Source organism: Chrysemys picta, chromosome 6, assembly GCF_011386835.1.
Source record: "Chrysemys picta bellii isolate R12L10 chromosome 6, ASM1138683v2, whole genome shotgun sequence".
Taxonomy (NCBI): Eukaryota; Metazoa; Chordata; order Testudines; family Emydidae; genus Chrysemys; species Chrysemys picta.
The window spans coordinates 9815828-9836155 of NC_088796.1; the positions used below are offsets into that span (position 1 = coordinate 9815828).

Sequence of the window (20328 nt, forward strand, 5' to 3'; positions counted from 1 at the left end):
TGAATCAAGTAAAAATTAGTTTTGCTGTAATTGCAGATCTTTATTACCCAGCTGTAGTACTGCACAGGTAAGTGATTTGTATCGCAGAAGGACAACCTAACCGAGATTGTTTATGTGTTAAAGGTATGTAATAGTGGAATGTGAAGACCAAGACACTCAGCAGAGGGATCCAAAGACTCATGAAATGTACCTAAATGTGATGAGACGGTTTAGTCAGGCTCTATTAAAGGTAACCCATCCCTTAGGTAATGAAAGATTAAGCAGTTTGCAGGTGTTTGCTTTCTTTAAAAAGACACTAGTTTCCTACGGTGCCCTGCCATAAGCATTACAGTCTGCCAAGCCACTTCTTCTCCCAGGAATTAATTTGATCTGCTGTAAATGATGTAATTTTAGTTCAAAACAAATGAATGCGACTATCAAGAAAGTATTTCCCTTTCTCTATTTGTTGCTTTTCCGATAAACTGACTTTTCGTATCGTGCTTGCCTCTAGACCCCCTTGCATCTGGCAGTGAATGTCTGATATTTGTGGGGAATATTTGGCCCTGCTTGACAAACTTGAGGTTGGATCACTAGCCTTTGCTGAATCAAGGAGCAGTGCCAATCTGTCTGTCAGCAGTAGAGGGTGCTGATGTAGTGAAAAAAGGTCCTTCTCCTGAGCTATAGTTCATAACTTCTGGCATATGTGTACAGCATTTGCTGGCTTAAGTCTAACGTTGGGTATCTTTCATTGTATTTTACTTCACATCTCACTAATGCTGCTTCAAGGTTTTTATGTGACTCATGTAGTACAAAGGCGTATTTCACATGCGAGAATCTTCATGAAACTTACTTTTTTCCTCCCTGTGAATTAGTTTGTCATGCATGAATGTTCACCACTCAAATTATTATTGTAGATGTAAATTGAAGTGCACTAAAAGGTCAGATAACTGATTGCCAGCTACAGCAATTTTGATTACATTTTACAGAAAATACTGTGCTTTGAATGAACTCTGAAATGAAAGATAATTGATCTTTTTTATTAACTTGGGAAATCTAGCTAGACTAAGAATAAATGTACAAATTTCAGATGTAATTATGGAACAAAGACCTAATTTTCTGTTTCTTTTTCATTCACGTAGGGCGATAAGTCTGTCAGGGTTATGCGTTCTTTGCTGGCAGCGCAGCAGACATTTGTAGATCGACTGGTTCATCTAATGAAGGCAGTGCAGCGTGAAAGTGGGAATCGTAAAAAAAAGGTAAATGCAGGAATAAAAACTTTCTGTGGTTTAAAATTTGAGTACAATTGTGAGTTTTACTGGAAACTTTTGATAAGTTGTGTAGCAAGATACTTCGAATTTTTCTAACGTCTTATTTAAGCTAAGCATTTATGTTAATATGCAGTGTATGTGTTTTGTTTAGCCTGAAGTATTTCAGCTCTTTTGCATTTTTTGCCCTGAGCTATTCTAGTTCTGTTTGTTTTGGTTTCTTTGGTCACCTTTTGGACACACATATGGAAGACTAAAATTTCTGGGAAATCTTTTCTCAAAGATGCTTTTGATCAATTTATTTTTCCTCTTTAATTTATACAAATATAACTTTTGTACTCTCAGGAAGGTATATCCAGAATAGTGCTTTGGCTTTAAGGGTACATTGTTTTAGTTGGGGATTGGTCCTGCTTTGAGCAGGGGGCTGGACTAGATGACCTCCCGAGGTTCCTTCCAACCCTGATATTGTATGATTCTATGATCTACACAGCAGTTGGGAAGTGTGATTCCTACCTCAGGTAGATATACACGCACTATGTCTGCTTGAACTAGTGCCTAAAACCAGCGAGGTCATGGCAGCTGCCTGAATGTAGTCCTGCCTGACCCCATCTCTGGGTATATACTTGTGTAGCTTATGTTTTGAAGTTTTTTAGACAGGTTTTTTTACGCCTTTCTCAGCTATTAATTGTTGTGTATTTACTATGTCAGTAGTTTATCTATTTTTCCCCCTTCACCCTTTGGTGAGAGGAGTTAGAAACCGATAGGGTTTTTTTTTGTTGTATACTTATGATTCTTGATTTTATTAGTCTTTTTCTTCCTGTGTTTTTGAGATATTTGACTGTATGGCATGTTCATTCTATTCATTTTATCTTTGTTACTGCTTGTGTCCTTCAGTCCTTCAATAGCATCGTTAATACCAGTTTCACCACCACCTCCTTTCTTCCCCAAATAATGTTGTTGTGCTGAACTTTTCATTTCCTTAGTGTATGACCCATTTTCCATAGCATGTACTAAATTACTTTTTAATACTGATTTGTGCCTGAGATTTTCGTATACATTTACATGGAAAAGTATGAATGCGCTATAGCATAAGCAAGACGCTGGAAACCACTATAATCCTAAATACTAATATAGATTGAGACATATAGACTTTATAATCTGATTTTAGATTTATCATTAGATCTTGTTATCTCCTTTTTAATCCACCTGAAAATCTGGATAAAAATCAGGATCTTGCTAAGAAAAAAACAAACTTTGCATCGTAGCTGAGCTTTCAGGGATCGTGGATACACATTGAAAATGTCTGAACTTTTATTACAAATATTAGCTGAAGAGCTTGATACGATATATTCCAATCTCTCTAGTGTTTTTTAGGTTCTAAGTATTTATGGTGTATGAGTTAAAATGGACAAAAACAAAACAAAAACTCCTTTTTAATATGTTTATTGGTTCTTTATACCAGTATTCAACAAGGAGCTTTAGTCTTCTGTGAGGTCAGTAGCTCCTTTCTAGATTCATTATCTCTTCCATAATTTAATTTTGAGCTAAATTTTGAGTCTTGGATATTTTAATATGCATTTATAACTTTCATCAAACCTGTTAAGTTGAATTTATTTATATAGCACAATGTTTATCCAGAAAATGGAATATATTTAGTCATGCTTTGTGTGATTGTATCTATAATACATGAAGGGGAAAATACATAATGAAAATTGGGTAATATGCATATGTTCTTGAAACTATATCTATTCTGCGTTTCAAACAAACAAAAAACCTCTATGTGCTTCTGGCCTATAATCTATCCTACACATAAACCAGAGAGAAACATTTGTAAGATGCATTGTATATAGTAATTGCCTATATATTTCTATATAACACAAATGTGTAGGTTTGGGCTATCTTCTGGCCTGCAGCAACTGGCCTTTGCAAATATGCCCAGGGGTGTTTGAGCTAATATAGTGGCCCTAGGCCGCTCTTTGCCTCTGACTTAGGGTTACCATACGTCCGGATTTCCCTGGACATGTCCGTCTTTTTGGTACTCAAATCCCCATCCGGGGGGAATTGCCAAAAAGCCGGACATGTCCGGGGAAATAGGGAGGCAGCATAAGCCAGGGTCTGCCCCAGCACAACCCGTCGGGTCCGCAGCGCAGCCCAGCCGCCCGGCTACATTGTAGCGAGCTCGGGTGGGGGAAGAGGGGCGCAGCCGCAGAAGGCGGCGAAGGGGCCACTGCTGCCCCCGGAGGCCGGGCGGACCACGCGCCCCAGCCAAACCCGCAGGAGGTCGGGGAGGCCGGGCCCAGGCAGTGGCTCGGGCTTCCCTCGTGGGCGGGAACTCCCCGGCCACTGGGGGACCCTTCCTGCGGCTCCGTCACCCCGCGCGGCAGGAAGGAGGCTGCGGCGCGGAGCAGGGAGTGCAGCGTGTGCCTGGGCTGCAGGGACCCACGGTGTCCCGGTCGCCGCTGAGCATCCGAAGCCCCAGCCAGGCAGAGGCGAGCGGGGGAGCAGGGCAGACAGGGGCGCAGAGGCTGCAGGGGTGGGGGGAGTGCAGGGGCTGCAGGGCGAGTGGGGAGCAGGGGGCACAGAGGCTGTAGGGGCAGGGGGGTGCAGGGCAGGCAGGGGCATAGAGGCTGCAGGGGGGTCCAGGGGCAGGGCAGGCTGGGGGCGCAGAGGCTGCAGGGGTGGGGGGGGATGCAGGGCTGCAGGGCCAGTGGGGAGCAGGGGGCACAGAGGCTGCAGGGGCAGGAGGGGGCAGGGGGGTGCAGGGGCAGGGCAGGCCGGGGGATGCAGGGGCTGCAGGGCCAGTGGGGAGCAGGGGGCACAGAGGTTGCAGGGGCTGGGGGGGGGGGGGGAGGTGCAGGGGCTGCAATGCGAGTGGGGAGCAGGGAAGCACTTAGCAACCCCCAACCAAGATCAGAGCGGGAGGGAGGAGGGGGAATGTGGGGTGCTCAGAGGAGGGGGCAGAGTTGGGGCAGGGACTTTGGGGAAGGGGTTGGAATGGGGGCGGGGAAGAGATGGGGTTGGGGCGGGGCCGGGGGCGGGACTGGGACCCCGTGAAGTGTCCTCTTTTTTAAATGTTTGAATATGGTAACCGTACTCTGGCGTTAAAATCAGTGGAATCTGCTGCATCTGTCTTCACTTCATGTCTATTCTGTGCATGGTTGGCAGGAGGAAATAGGGCAGCTGTTGAGCATTTGGTGCATAAGTTCTTTATTATATAGGATATTAGGTAAATCATTCTGACTGAATTGCAGTTTTAAAAATGTGTGCAGTATTGATTCAATATTATAAATGTGGGGCCAGTTCCCACAGTGAGATTGTCGCAGGCTGTTACCAGCACGAGCGAACCCATTGAAATCAGCAGGGCTCCATACTGGTGCAGGGCTCCATCTCTGTAATTCCAAGTGTAGGATCATATCCTAGAGCAGTGAGACTCAGACTGCGGCTCGCGAGCCGTAAGTGGCTCTTTAATGTGTCTCCTGTGGCTCTTTGAAGCACATGATCTAAAACACTGTGTGATTTAATTATTAACTAATCTGAGTTATTAATCAAGATGCTTTTATTATGTTATTAACCAATTAGGTTATCAACTTGCACTAAGTTATTAACTTGTTTGCTGCGAGAATGATATATATAAATTAAATATTTCCTCCGTCATACGGTTTTAAATATGAATAGTTCTATAGTAACTGAAACAAAATAGAGTGAATTCAACGGCTCTTTTGGGTAATGTTGATCGCTAATTTACTCCTGAACCACTGAGATCTGAGTATCACTGTCCTAGAGCAGGGGGTTGGACTAGATGACCTCCTGAGGTCCCTTCCAACCCCAATATTCTATGATTCTATGAACAGACCTTGTATAAGAGAACTAAAGACCTCTATTAATGTGGAAAACTAACACCCCTTCATAGGGGCATGTAGCCAATTTACAAAAATACAAAGAAATTATTGGAAGGTTACTATCATTGACATATCTAAACCTGCATGTATTTATATGACTGGCTTTGAACTGGGTGTAGAATATCTGATTACTTCGACTGTTCTGCAATTTCTTTTTAATTTCACATTGTGCTAAAGATGGATGTTACATTGCTTTGAAGGCATAAAGTGCTTTATAAATGCTATATTATATGGATATACATCTACTTTTTTGTTACTGCACATTTTTATACCCAACTATATAAATATTTCTGCAAAGGTTGTTCTCATGCTTTTCCATCTATGTTTCTTTTAAACTCCATTTACATTTTCATCTAATTGAACTTTTGGGGTTTTGCTCTTTTAGAATGAGAGGCTACAGGCATTACTTGCAGACAATGAGAAGATGAATTTATCAGATGTGGAACTTATTCCGCTTCCTTTGGAGCCTCAGGTGAAAATCAGAGGAATAATCCCAGAGACAGCTACACTGTTTAAGGTAAATGGGAGAGATCTTCCATTGAACAAATGAGTTATAATTAAACCTTAATTTTTGAAATACTAACAGAAACATTACCTTGAAAAACTACTTGCTGTTAAATTTGTCAAATACACATTGTGCTCCTGACATTGAGAGGCTAATATCACTGAATTTAGTGGGGTAAGTGCATGATCAAAGTATTTGTACCCGAGTGCAGCCAATGTTTGAGGCATTTTGGTCTAAAAGACTGTATCCTCTACTCTTTCCTTACGAAATGCTGTGAGTGTGTGCATACTAATTGGCCACAATACTGTACGCGTTGGAGTTGATGTAAAGAGATGTTCTGAGCAAGGTTTGATCAGTGAACATTTTGATATCCAGACAGGACTTCCCAATCTGAGGGCTAGCTACTAAGACATCAGAGCCAGCACAGCAATGGTCCACCATCCGTTCTATATGATTTATTAAAAATCCATGATCAACAGAGTCAAACCTTGCTGACAGACTGTCTGTTATGACCTGGGTGTATGTGATAGTAATAGTGGTAATGCACGAATGGGTGCATAGCTTATGTGTCTGCCAAAATGCCGCCTAAATCACAGATGTGCATCATTCTACATTCTTCCAGCACCTCACCTTCTCTGTCCACACTGTAGACTTGTTTCTCCATGTGTGCATTTGTGCTTTCTTCGGAATAGAGTGTTACTCCACTTTCTTATTTCCTTCTTCATTGCCTTTGCCTTATTTGATCGTTTGGGGTTGGTGGTTCTTGTTCTTCATTTTCAAGTGTTCTTGTCAAGTGTATCCTCCTAGCTGACAACAGCCTTCTGTGACTATTCGCTTTTGTACTCTGGCCAACATATCACACATCACATCATCTCACATGACTAACCATCTCAGTTTATGCTCCCTCTGCTTTTCCGCAATGGAGCAACCTGCATTGTGGTTTGTACCATTTCATGATGTAGCCTATCAGCGCTACCGTCCACCTGAGCACACTCATTTCAGGAGTGCGAAGCAGTTGTTCGTTCTTCCTCATTGGCCAGCATTCTGACCCATACATCATGGCTGACCTAATCATGAACTTATATGCTTTGTTCATTAGTTTACTTGGCATATTCTTATTGCAGAGATTTCCCTTCAACTTTATTTTTCATTTGCAGGCTCCTAATTTTTTTTTAATGGAGGTTTGGACCCCTTTGAAAATCTTGGACATAGTCTGTGGACCTCCAGGGGTCCATGGACCACAGGTTGAAAACCACTGGTTTACACCAAGTACTCTTCATGTGACTCCTAACGTCTGCATTTACATTCCCAACATGCCTCAACACTGAGCCAACACTGGATGCACAGACTCTAACTCTACACCATCTAATTTTACTGGGTTCTCATTATCTCTCAACAAAGTATCGTATGTATTCTATCGTTTGTTGGCTGATTCGTAAGCCATTTTCTTCTAATGCAGCCCTCCATAGTTGTATCTCCCTTTCCAGTTTGTAGTATCTTCTCGGCACAACATATCGTCATTGTCACAAAGAATGCTCCAAGGAGCTTTTCCCCTGATGTCCTGTGTCAAGGTGTCCATTGCAATCACAAATGTGAATGGACTTAAGGCTGATCCTTGATGTTGATCTACCCTCATGGTGAATGACTCACTGTAGCCTCAGCTGCTTCTCACTGCTATTGTGCTACCCTCGTACATGTCCATGATAGTCTGAACGTATGTCTCTGGCAGATTGGGCCACAGCAGGTGCCATCATAATAATTCTCTAGGAACTTTGTCATAAGACCTCTCTTATTCTAAATGCAATTCCTTGTGTTTCTCCCTGTGCTACTTTTGCAATATTCAGACTGCAAACACTGCATCCATTGTTGACCTTCCTGGCATACACCTGAAATGGTGGTTGTTTACTTGGTGCTCCAGTTCCTCCCACATTCTTTATAATTCTTGCAGGCATTTCATTGTGTGAATCATTATCTTGATGGGTTGGTAATTACTACATTCTTGCACATCTCCTTTATGCTTAAAAATAGGGACCAATTTGCAATTTCCAGTATAGTGAATTAAGGTGAAAAAAGTATTTTGTCATAACCATGTCTGTTGCTTTAAATGCTTCAATTGGTATTCTATTCGGTCCCACTGCCTTGCCATGTTTCATCATCTTGAGCAATGTCTGAGTCTCCAACAGGATGATAAGTCTTGTAAGGTTGTTGCTTGTGCATAGTTTCCTCAGTGGTTTCTTTACATTCTCCTAACTGAGCAGTTTCTCATAAAACTGCTGCCATCTCCTAATGACTTCGCACTCTTCCACCAGTGCTCTTCTGTTTTCTTCTTTAATTCACTTCACAGTTCCCAAATCCTCTGTGCTTCTTTGCCTAATCTTGTTTAATCTATATATTCCTTTCCTTCCTTCCTTCCATAGTAGTCCTGTGTAAACGGCTTTAAATGACATATCCTTAGCTTTCGTAACTGCCTTTTTTTTATGTTTTCTTTACTAGCTTGTATTCCTCATAATTTTCTACCATTCCTACTTTCTGCCATCATTTAAACCTTTCCTTCTTCTTTACAGCTTCTTGCACATTGTTTGATCATCACCATGTCCCCTTGCAATGAAATTTCCCTCCTCTTGTTTGGCCACATGCAGCCTGTGAACATTCTGTAATATGTTTGGCTATTTTCCCCCAAACCACTTTGGTATCATTGTGGTCAGTTTGATCGTTGCCCAAGCTCAGTAGAATCTTTGTCCTTATACCTCAGGCTACATCTACACTACAGGGTGGGGTCGATTTAAGATATGCAAATTCAGCTACGTGAATAGCGTAGCTGAATTCGACGTATCGCAGCCGACTTACCCCGCTGTAGGGACGGCGGCAAAATCGACCTCTGTGGCTTCCTGTCGACGGCGCTTACTCCCACCTCCGCTGGTGGAGTAAGAGCGTCGATTCGGGGATCGATTGTCGCGTCCCGATGGGACGCGATAAATCGATCCCCGAGAGGTCGATTTCTACCCGCCGATTCTGGCGGGTAGTGTAGACCTAGCCTCAGACTATCTTCCCTTACCACAAGGCTCCACCTCTTTGTTCCACAACTCATCTTTTGTCCCCCACTAGCCTTTTCACCCAGAAGTCCATTGCACAGCAATATAGATTGCTTATGATTTGCTCTCCTGGCATCAGTTTAGTTTCTCTCACATTTTTAGATTACTTCCTTACAAGAGGAAGAGATCTAAAAGTGTGAGAGAGACTAAACTGAACCCAGGAGAGCAATTTACAAACAATTGACCTCGGACCTGTTGGCACCACACTTGTGTGTAATTAAATGCTCTTCCCTCTTTACAATCAGGCCATGGGCTCTGGCTAACTCTAAGATAGTCCCACCAGCTTCATTTCTGGTTCCAAAGTCTCATCCTCCATGACTGTCATTGTAGTCCCCACTGTGTTCTTCTACATTCTGTGGAGATCTGCTCCAATAATTAAGTACTCTGCTCGTGGTACTTCACTTGTCACTGGGTTCAGCACTCTCTGGAATTCTGCCTTCTCCTCAGTCATACAACCAACCTGCGGTGCACATCTGCATTAAAAAACACAAATATTTGTTCTCTGTCAGTACTCTTCTAACTTTCATTGACCAGTTGCTCTTCTTTAGGGTGACCACTAGCTTGTCCTGTAATACTTCTGCTACGATTGTTCCTACTCTGTTCCTCCTTGCTACTGAGCCGCGATACATTATCTTGTAACCCTCTTTAGTGTTTGTGGATTTTGACCCCTTCCATTTTATTTTTTGTATGCAGGCAATATGCACTTTTCTTCTTTTCAGCGTCTCAGCTACTTCTCTTGATTTCCTAGTCATTGTTTCCACATTAAGTGAAGCCAAACACAATTCTTGGGCTTGCTGCTTCAGCTGCATGTGGCCTTAATGAGGTGGCCTTTTCCTATTTTCCACAGCTGTCAGGTGAAGCGGTTGCACGTTTGCTTCCTGCGGATGCCATGGCATTATAGTAATATGCTCCCTGAAGACAAAGACCCATAAAGCATGTGTGTTTGGCACATTTTTTGGCACACTTTTACAAACTGCCTGGCCAGGCCTGATGTTCTTGGGTTGAAATCAGAGTCCGTTATCCTAGGTGGACTGCCTGCCATGGCGAGTGAGCCCACCTGCCCAGATACTCACCGTTCACACTCCCATTTTCAACTAAGAACAACTCTGCCGTGAGAAGGCAAGTGATAGTTTAGCTGTCAGAGGCTATACATTATGCTAATCACATGAAGTATTTTCTTGGTAGTGAGAGCTCATCCCCAAAGCCACCTAAACTATGACAGCTCTTTAGGAGGCCCTGTCTGTCTACAGCTGCACATAAAATTAGAGGCAGAGTCGGGGAGATTTTTACAAATCAAAATAGCAAGCTCTTTAGCCAGGATAAGAATGACCTTGTCCCAACAGACTTGCCCACTGTTTAGGAGAGGACAAGGAGCTATCTGTCATCTATGGATCACACTACTGCTGTAGTTGTTAGTTGGTCTGTAGGGCAGTCACCTTCCTCTCTGAGACAGCTCCAAAGCACGGCAGGACCCTTAGTTGATCCTGGCAAACTAACCACCTACTGTTTGGAGAGCAATTTGTCTTGCAACAAGAGCTTTGACAGATGGTTGCTGTTCACCCTTAGCATGCTGAATCTTTGTGGGAATGTAATGCTTAATTTTCTAGACTGATTCTGGATCAATATTTTGTATGTAGCAGAACAGCTACTTCAGCAATGTATTGGAAGTCAGCCTTTGACATGAGGTGGTGGTTTTTTTTCAATTAAAAACAAAACAAAACAAAACACATTTGGGATGTCCAGCATGGTCCTATTTAAAGCAAGCAAGATATAATTCATGTTCTGCCTAAAAGAGAGCCAGAATTTAGATCCAGTCTTTCAGAAGGTGCCATCGGTGTCCAAGTGCACTTAGAATTGAGTGGCCACCATCTTCTCAATCTCCTCCCCCAAGAAAGAGGTTGTAGACTAGTCAGTAACTAGCAAGCTCTGCAGAACCAGAAAAAAATGTCTTGAGGAAGGATGGGGCCTCTGTGCTTTTGAGTCTAAGTAGCATCTTTTGGCCTCAGTCATAGCTTTTTTTCTACAACCTCATTAAGTCCTTGTGTAGAAGAATAAGGAACTATATTTTTAAGAGAAAAAGTAAGGTAGCAGTAGATGACGTGAAAACCACAGCCTCAGAGCACTTACTGCAAACAGCTGTAATGAAATTGATCAATTAAAAATCTCCATTGTGTACCTGATTTTTATTTCATTTTTATTTGAGAGGCTTGATGAATTACAGTAGATAAATTTATTCATGTAGATAATTGAACTGCAGCTCATTTTATGAGGGGTGAAACTGCAAACCGAATTAAATTAGTTCTTTTAAAAGACCATTTAAAATTGTTACTTTTGCTAAATTAATTGAGAAAGCAGTTAATTGGTTTGAAAATGCCCTATCCCTAGCATTTCTTTGACATGTATAATGTAGTTGAGTCTTCCTGGTTTTTTTTTTTGTTTTTTGTTTTTTTGTTTTTCTCTTCTGGTCAGTTTAAAATGTTTTGCTCCCTTTGTATGGTGCTTCGAAGTTTAGATCAGATGTGAACAAACTTAATTTCTGCATTTACCCCGAATTAGAGGATAGAATGATTTAAAAAAAAAATCTACCAGGGTCCGTTCGATTTGTCTTACTACTTCTCTCAGATTTCCCATGGAGTGCTATAGCCTCTGTGGATGAATGGAATCTAGAAATTGCATAAAACCTGGAAGTCCGATGGTCAAACTTCTGGTAAGTGAAAGGTTTCAGAGTAGCAGCCGTGTTAGTCTGTATCCGCAAAAAGAAGAACAGGAGGACTTGTGGCACCTTAGAGACTAACAAATTTAGTGCATCCGAAGAAGTGGGCTGTAGTCCACGAAAGCTTATGCTCTAATAAATTTGTTAGTCTCTAAGGTGCCACAAGTCCTCCTGTTCTTCTTTTTTCTGGTAAGTGGGGGCAGTACGTTCTTGATGCAGAGTCATAAACTATGGAACATAATATTTGAGTTCCAAATGATCCCTATTGGAGCAGTCTTCAGAGCCTATTGCAAAAACCACTATTTTGCAGATGTCTGCCTGCATTCAAACATTTGGGTGAGGAAGTGGCAAGTCCGCTAGTTTATGGTTTAGTTTCTAACAAGATAGTCTCTTCTGATTTTTATTGAAAATTTAATTTAGTACCTAGATTTAGATACTATGGGTGCATTAGGTTAGAAGGCTAAAAAGCAAATGAGAGAAACTATTACAAATGAGTTTACTCACATGTAGAGAAGGATTCCCAACTTAGATTTGTTTCAGCGAAGTTGAGTATTCGATTTGTTCTAGTGTACTGGTTCATGGCAAATTTCCTTTTCCAGAGTGCCCTAATGCCTGCCCAGTTATTCTTCAAGACAGAAGATGGAGGCAAATATCCTGTAATATTTAAACATGGTGATGATTTACGTCAAGATCAACTTATTCTTCAAATTATTTCACTCATGGACAAGGTGATGAGCATTAAACAAGTGTTTCTTAATCTCACTATTAAACATCTGTTTTATTGTTTATACAAGCTGAGGAAATTGCTCTTAGTTAAAACCCAGAAAACACAAGATATTAATGCAGCTTAATTCAGTACTCTTTTATTGTAGCTGTTACATTCCAAAGAATTCCCATTCTTACAAATATTGTTTTAATGTCCTCTATGGACTAAGAAGATATGAGCAAAAAGACTTTCACTTATGACAGGTCTGAACTAAATTTCCTCAAAAAGGAATAAGTTAATGTATTAAACCACTTCACAACCTAGCCTCTTTTTAAAAATGTTTGATTATTTTTAACTGTTCCACTCATGTTTGTGTTTTCCTTCCAGCTGTTACGTAAGGAGAATCTGGATTTGAAGCTGACACCATATAAGGTGCTGGCTACTAGTACAAAGCATGGTAAGGTTATTTCTTTTTTAAAAAAACACCAAAAATCAGGTATTTGTCTTCCTCAGTTTCACTTACCTGGATGCAGATATTATCCAACCCAAGCTTCTTGTTAGTGTCACAGGAGGGTACAGCTGACTTCAGGTTGTAAGATTTCTTTAAAACAAACTTGAGCAACTTGCTTAAAAGCAGATTAGTGTTTATTCTTTACCTTCTATTTCCCTTTTCCAGCTTTATTGTCAAGTGCTTGTTTTGCCTCACCTACTGCAATGAAAACCTAGGACAAATTGTGAAAGACAGGTTGTCATTGTTTCAGAGCTAGCTGCACCTCTGTTCCCGCTCTGATCTTTGAGGATACTTCTACACAGCAATAAAAAAAAAAAAAAAAAAAAAAATGGTGGCATAGCTGAAGCTGGCCCAGATCAGCTCACTTGGGCTCGTGGGGCTCAGACTGTGGGGCTAAAAACCGCAGTGTAGTCATTCGGGCTTGGGCTGGGACCAACAAAAAGTAAAGATGTTACATTATGAATTGCACTTCAATAACTTATTTTGACAAGGGTTGAGATTTCATTGAGTAATAGTAAATGTACTGTGTTATGCTTAGTAGAACTAGTTACATCTCCATAATAGGAGACCTTACAACTAAATTTAGGATGAAAACTAGTAAGTTCTTCTTTGAGTGATGGTCCCCATATGGATTCCAGACATGGGTGTGCATGTGTGCCATGTGCAAGAGCTGTAAGCTATCGACGTCCGGGTCAATGCCGTTCCAGTTCCGTCTTACCACCGCATGGCCAGAGTCGGAACCCCTGTTCCTCGCTGCTCTTAGCTCTGCTAAGAGAACTCTTATCTGTTTATTCTCACCTATATATAATGGTTAGCATGTTCTCATTGTATATAGTAGTTCTTGTACAGTTTTAGTTAGTTAGGCTCCCCTATCGGACTTCTTCTCGTGGAGGGGAGAGAGTCCCTCCTTTACCCATACCCTTGGTATTATGCCCCAACAAGCTATCTTGAAGAACCTTGCTTCATGCCTGCATTCCTTCTCCATGGGCATTGAGCACCAGTAGTGTCTACTGTCTCGGCGAAGTCCATGTCATCATCTGCTGTTCCATCTGCCGCTCATTCCCAGCTCGGACTCGGTAGGGTAGGGGACTTTGCCTCCTCACATTTCTCATGGAGGAAGCTATGTACCCAGGTGTGCAGTTGGATCTGGAACTGATGGATCCACCGAAATGGTACCCATCGCTACTGGTGAGTGACCCTCTGGCTTCCTCCCGTGTATTGGAACCCTCAGTACTTGCTGCATCCGCTGAAGCCCTACTGTGAGCATTAGAAACCCAGACATGGACATCAGGGCGCCTCCCCGATGGGGACTGCTTCTAAGCACAGCGTTGCCTCCCTGAGCCGTGCCCAGTCAGGTGAGAAGTACCACGCCGAGCTGGCTGCTGCGGCTCCCAAGAAGTCCCAGACAGAGTATAAAACGAAACACCTATGCAAGCCGTAGGTGCTGCTTCCCATCCTGACCCCCAGTCTGCCGCCATCTTCGCCGCCAGCACCATCTATGCCGCTGGACCCTTTCGGACTGGCATGCCTGGCTCCCACACTCCAGGCCTCCTGGAACTGCTGATGCCCACAGCCAAGTTCATTCTCTCATATGCGAGTTCCTTGTCCGTGGAAACTTCACAACTTACTTCTCCGGCAGATGAACCTCTCCTACTCCTTCTGGAGTGGCGCTCCTCTTCCACCCACGCACCAACAGAACCACCTCTACCAGATCCATCCTCTGAGCCTGAATGGTTTTCCACACCGGACCCCTTCTCCCCTGCGCGTTCTCACAGCCCGGATCGCAGGCACTACCCACCCTAGCCATATGCCTATGACCCTTGCACTGAGCCGTGGTTCCATTGCCCCAGGGCCTGCTGATGCATGGCAAACTCTATGCTTGGCCCTACTGGCCTCAATGGGACCCCACGTGGATTGTGGGGTATCACTGCTGCCATATTACTGGCCGTCCCCCTGCTTGCACCATGTCAATGATGGGTATGATGAACAGGAGGAAGAGGTCATCGTGCAATTGGTACTGCCGGTTCCCATTGGAGCCTCATCGTACCCGGGCAAGGCACTAATTCCACCTTCTCTTTCCCCTCCGGATGACCATCACCAGTACCACAACCTGCTTTGGCGCATGGTGGAGGCTCTCAGCCTTATGGTGGAGGAAGTCCAGGACCCGCAAAACCAACTCTTGGATATCCTTCTTCCACCTGGACCCTCCCACACTGCCCTCCTTATCCACTTGACCATCATACAACCAGCACAGTCAGTCTGGCACATGCCTGTCTCCTGTGCCCCTACAAGAGGAAGCAGATGCCCTGCTCTGGAAGGGCGCCATAGAGCATATTTCCTGCCATTATCAGGGCTGAGGGTTCTATTCCCCCATTTCCTTATTCCCAAGAAGGGGGTGGCCAATGGCCCAATCTGGACTTCCAATTGCTCAACAAGCTCACCTTAAGTTCTGATTCCGGATGGTCACGCTCCCCCTCCATTATTCCATCCCTCCCCTGAGGCTTCTGGTTCATGGCTCTCAATATGAAGGATGCTTATTTTCACATTGACATCCACCTGGCTCATCAAAAATGTCTCCATTTCATTGTAGGGCACTCCCATTATCAGTTCCGGGTCCTCGCCGTTGATATTGCCACCACTCCACATGTGTTCAAAAAGATTTTCACTGACATCACCGCCCACGTATGCCACCTCTGCCACTCTGTGTTTCCCTGCCTGGACAATTGGCTCCTCGTTGTGATGTTGCACACATGCCTCCTTTCCATGCCCTTTGTGATCTCTTCACTCACCTGGGTATCTGTATCAACGAGGAAAAGTCAGTCCTCGTCCTTACCCAAGCTATCACTTTTACTGGGGTGCACTTGAACTCTGTTGTGGGACGTACTTTCCTCCTGCTACCCTCACCTCTCTCATCATGCAGCTACACTGCAATCCAAGGATGTGACTCCATAATTGCCTTTCCCTCTTGGGCCACATGGCGACCTGCACCTCTGTAACATCCAATGCCCACCTCCTTATGTGCTGCCTTCAACTCTGTCTCTGGTTGATCTACAGACCTCAGATGGACCATTTAGACAAGCCACTCCTGCTTCCCCACCTTGTCCTGTCCTCCTTCATGTGGTGGACCAACCTGTGCACAGTTTTGGTCCACATCCTGTTTGCCCCTCCCATTCCCCACACCACTCTCACCACAGATGCCTCCCTCAAGGGTTGGGGCATCCATCTGAATAGTCACACTACCCAGAGAGGTGAGGATGCACATCAACGTCTTGGAACTCTGCACTGCCTATCTGGCCTGTCAGGCGTTCCTCCCTCTCATATGGTCCCGGCACCTTCAGCTGCTCTCCGACTACATGATGGCAGTTGTGTATATCAACAAACAAGGTGATGCCAGGTTGCCCTCTCTCTTTGCAGAACTGTCCACCTCTGGAACTGATGCATCAAGTGTGGGATCACACTGCACACCATGCACCTTCCTGGCAGACACTTTCAGCAGGTCCTTCTACACGAATCACAAGTGGGAGATCCATGATCCCATGCTTCACTTCATCTTACCCCGGTGGGGCACCCCATATTGGGACCTCAGAAAACTGTAGATTCCCCCTTTTCTGCTCCAGAGGGACCCTTGGAATTGGCTTGTGGGGTGACGTCCTCCTCCTGCCTTCGACCTCCGAAGTCCGCACACCTTTCCACCCTTCCCTCTGCTCCCGCAAGTCCTGTGCAAGGTACGACGGGATCGAACTATGGTCATCCTGATCGCTCCCTTTTGACCTCGCCAATACTGGTTCACCGACCTCCACCTCTCCGTTTGTCCTCCGATCCACCTTCCATCAACCCCCCATGGACTGTTCCTCCATCTTCACTCACCTGACCATCGTTTGCTTCCTTAAATGCTTGCTCAATGCCTTTCCGCTGGAAACCCCTCTTGGAATATGTACATCATCCTTTCTGCCCTCACTAAACAGCCCTTTGATCCCCTCCTGATCTGCTCCCTCGCCCACCTCTCCATGAAGATGATCATCTTAGTGGCCATCATCTCGATGAGGCGCACTAGCACCTTCACCACTTGCTACGCCATCGCCTCAGCAGTGGTGATAGATGCGGCTGTCAGCCAAGCCGTCCTCCAGACTGTGACTTCACGTGACTCCACGCACCCACCTTCACACTGAGCACTGCTCGCCACTCTCCCATGTCTGGAATCCATATAGGGACCATCACTTGAAGAAGAAGAAGAGGAGGAGGTTACTTACTGTAAACAGAGGTTCTTTGAGATGTGTGGTCACTATCTGGATTCCACCACTGCCCTTCGTGCCCGCTTCTGCAGACTCCTTTGCTTTCAGATAAGAGGGGTACTGAAGCGGTGTTGACCTGCACAGCCTTTTGTAGCAGACATGCAGATGATGCAAGTGCGGGTCAACAAACACTACTGAACAGTTTTGGCTCTGGTGCATGTGCACCCATGTTTGGATTTCAGACAGACACCACACATCTTGAAGAACCTGCAGTTAAAGTAAGTAACCTCCTCTTTCTCCTATATTTGTATCATTGAAGTCTTTAAAATATCTCATGATCCATTTGTATTGAAATCCACTAGAATCTACTGTTTTCATACAATTTTGTTCTATCCTTAAAACAGATTGAGTAAAGTAAATATGATGACTATTTGTACAGTCTTCTATAGTAGGGTCTATTTTTATTCATAACAAGAAGCAAGGTCTGGGAATGAAGAGACTCAAGTTCTAGCTCCAACTTTGTTGCTAGCTTGCTGCCTAGCCTTGAGCAAGTCATGTAACATTTCTATATGCTTCTCCATGCATAAAATGAGGATAATGGCTACCTTCTTAACAGGGTGTGACACTTTTCCTTCCTCTGAATGCCACCAGATGTGCTTGGATGCCACTGAGTCGGCCTATTCTGCCAGCCTGGGTCCCCTTTACCTGGTCTTGCTGGGCTAGGCTCACAAGCCTCTTCCAGCCAAGCGCACAGGCAGGTCCACACCCAGCTGCACAGAGAGAGACAGAGATCCGCTCTGGAAAGATTCAGCCTTAGGGGCTTGCCCCAGCACTCTGGGTTTGTCGCCCTTAAAGGAGTGGGCACCAAAGGTTTTATGAGTACTTGTGGCACCTTAGAGACTAACAAATTTATTAGAGCATAAGCATATGCATCCGAAGAAGTGGGCTGTAGCCCACGAAAGCTTATGCTCTAATAAATGTGTTAGTCTCTAAGGTGCCACAAGTACTCCTGTTCTTTTTGCGGATACAGACTTACACGGCTGCTACTCTGAAACCTGTCAAAGGTTTTATGAAATCCGCCCCCTCCCTTAATGTGGAGGAAGATCTACACAACTTCTTGTCCCCCAGTTACAAATTACATCAACTGAGTTTTAGATTATAAAAGGTGAATTTTAAGTGGTAGAGGTAACAAACAGAACCAAGCAGATTACCAAGCAAATAAAATAAAGCACTAAATTTGATTCACTAAAGAAATCGGTTACAAATAGTCATTCCTCACTCCAGATATTGTCTTCGGTTGATTTCTTCACAAGCCAGATATCTTTCCAGCCTGGGTCAAGCAGTTGTGGTGTTGTGACAAGTATATTTAAAATTTACTACAGGCTATGTTTACTGGCAAAACCTTGCTTGCTGTCTGCAGTGGAGTAAAAGGTGCATAGCTTTATTTCTTCACCAAAGTTGTGTTCTCCTTATTTTACACCTTCAACTACTGAAGATACTGCTTTCTTTTCACAGGTTTCATGCAGTTTATTCAGTCAGTCCCGGTTGCTGAAGTTCTTGCTACTGAAGAAAGTATACAGGTATATGATCTGGTATCTCTTCTTTTTTCATTCATTTGGGAACAGTGTCTTCATATTGCAGATCTTTTGCATGAGTATGCAGCATGGATATTTAATGACTGTAAAATTAATATTGTTGAAGAATTCAGGATAAGACTCAACTAGTAACTGATAGTTATTGGTCTTGTTCTGCACTGCTTTGTTTTCTAGTTGTAGGTCTGTTATAGGAGTTCATAGTAGCAAAAACTTTAGAACAGTCAGTTGAGATACATACCAGTGCTTTTTGTTACTGAAAACTCCCACACTAGCATCAACTTCCTGGACACCACAATCAGCTTCAACAATGGACCCTATGGATAACCATGTACAAGAAACCCACTCATCAGCACACCTACCTTCATAGATCCAGTAACTACCCAAACACACTAAGAAATCTGTTATCTACAGACACTCAGATATTACAGAATATGCTCCACGAGAAAGTCCAGGTTATACACCTTAACATGCTCAAAACCACCAACCAAACATACTTCACCAGAGAAGTAGATTGCATCATGGAATGCACCACCCAAATACTCTGAGAACCTGCTTCAATACAGAAATAATATTCTCTCCAACTGTACATCCTTTGTTGTCACCTACTACCTCACACTGGAATCCATACGTGGTACACCTCTACCCCGATATAACGCGGTCCTTGGGAGCCAAAAAATCTCACTGTGTTATAGGTGAGACTGTGTTATATCGGGATAGGGAGAGGAACCGCTTTTACCGGCTTGCCACGCCAATCAGCTGTTTGGCCCGGCAAGCCTGGAACGGGGGAGGGGGGAAGCGGAGCGGTAGCGGCACGCTCAGGGGAGGAGGTGGATATGAGCTGGAGCGGTTCCTCTGCGCTCCCCCTCACCCCCCCGTTACTTGCTGCAGCCCTCCCCGCGCCCCCCAGCTCACCTCCGCTCCGCCTCCTCCCACGAGCGCACCGCAGCTCCGCGCTTTCCCACCCCCCACCCCCCGGCTTGCCGCGCCAATCAGCTGTTTTGTATGGCAAGCCTGGGAGGGAGGAGAAGCGGAGCTGAGCGGCGTGCTCATGGGAGGAAGTGGAGGCAGAGGTGAGCTGGGGCAGGGGAGCCGCAGCAAGTGGGGGGGGGGGGGGGCGAAGAGGAACCGCTCCCCATCCCAGCTCACCTTTGCTCCTCCTCCCCCTCCCACGAGCACCCTGCTCAACTCCGCTTCTCCTCCCTCACTGCATTCTTGAATGAACTCTCACAGGAAAATGATAAAAGACAAAAACACCATATGACCTGTGGGTGAACACTTTTCATAAAACAATTACTTTGTCTGACCCATCTGTCCTTGTCCTCAAAGGAAACCCGCACAACGCTTTCAAAAGATAAGCCTGGGAGCTTAAATTCATAACTCTGCTAAACATTAAAAATCATGGACTGAACACAGACATGGGATTTATGGCTTATTACAGTGGTAGGCAATCTATGGCACGCGTGCCGAAGGCGGCACCCGAGCTGATTTTCAGTGGCACTCACGCTGCTCGGGTCCTGGCAACCGGTCCAGGGGGCGCTGCATTTTAAATGAAGCTTCTTAAACACTTTAAAAACCTTATTTACTTTACATACAACAATAGTTTAGTTATATATTATAGACTTATAGAAAAGACCTAAAAACGTTAAAATATATGACTGGCACGCGAAACCTTAAATTAGAGTGAATAAATGAAGACTCGGCACACCACTTCTGAAAGGTTGCTGACCCCTGGCTTATTACAACAATCTATAACCTGCTAACCCCATCTTTTTGTCCTGGGACTGCAGAGGTCACAGGCCACTCTACCTTGAATGGTCCTTTAGATTAGAAT

At 44.2% G+C, this 20328-nt stretch overlaps 1 protein-coding gene across 9 annotated transcripts in view; it reads left to right on the forward strand.

The window, feature by feature from the left end:
* The window catches only part of PIK3C3 (phosphatidylinositol 3-kinase catalytic subunit type 3), a 132150-nt gene that overhangs the window by 53686 nt on the left and 58136 nt on the right, over positions 1-20328 (forward strand). For all 9 annotated transcript variants that reach the window (XR_010602084.1, XR_010602085.1, XR_010602083.1 and 6 more), the window contains 6 exons: positions 124-229; positions 1119-1235; positions 5529-5660; positions 12053-12181; positions 12547-12616; positions 18418-18482. Coding sequence is in view for 5 of the 9 variants with exons in the window: in XM_065598689.1 (XP_065454761.1) it covers positions 124-229; positions 1119-1235; positions 5529-5660; positions 12053-12181; positions 12547-12616; positions 18418-18482 (619 nt within the window). In the remaining 4 variants the exon portion in view is untranslated. The remainder of the gene's footprint in view (positions 1-123; positions 230-1118; positions 1236-5528; positions 5661-12052; positions 12182-12546; positions 12617-18417; positions 18483-20328) is intronic.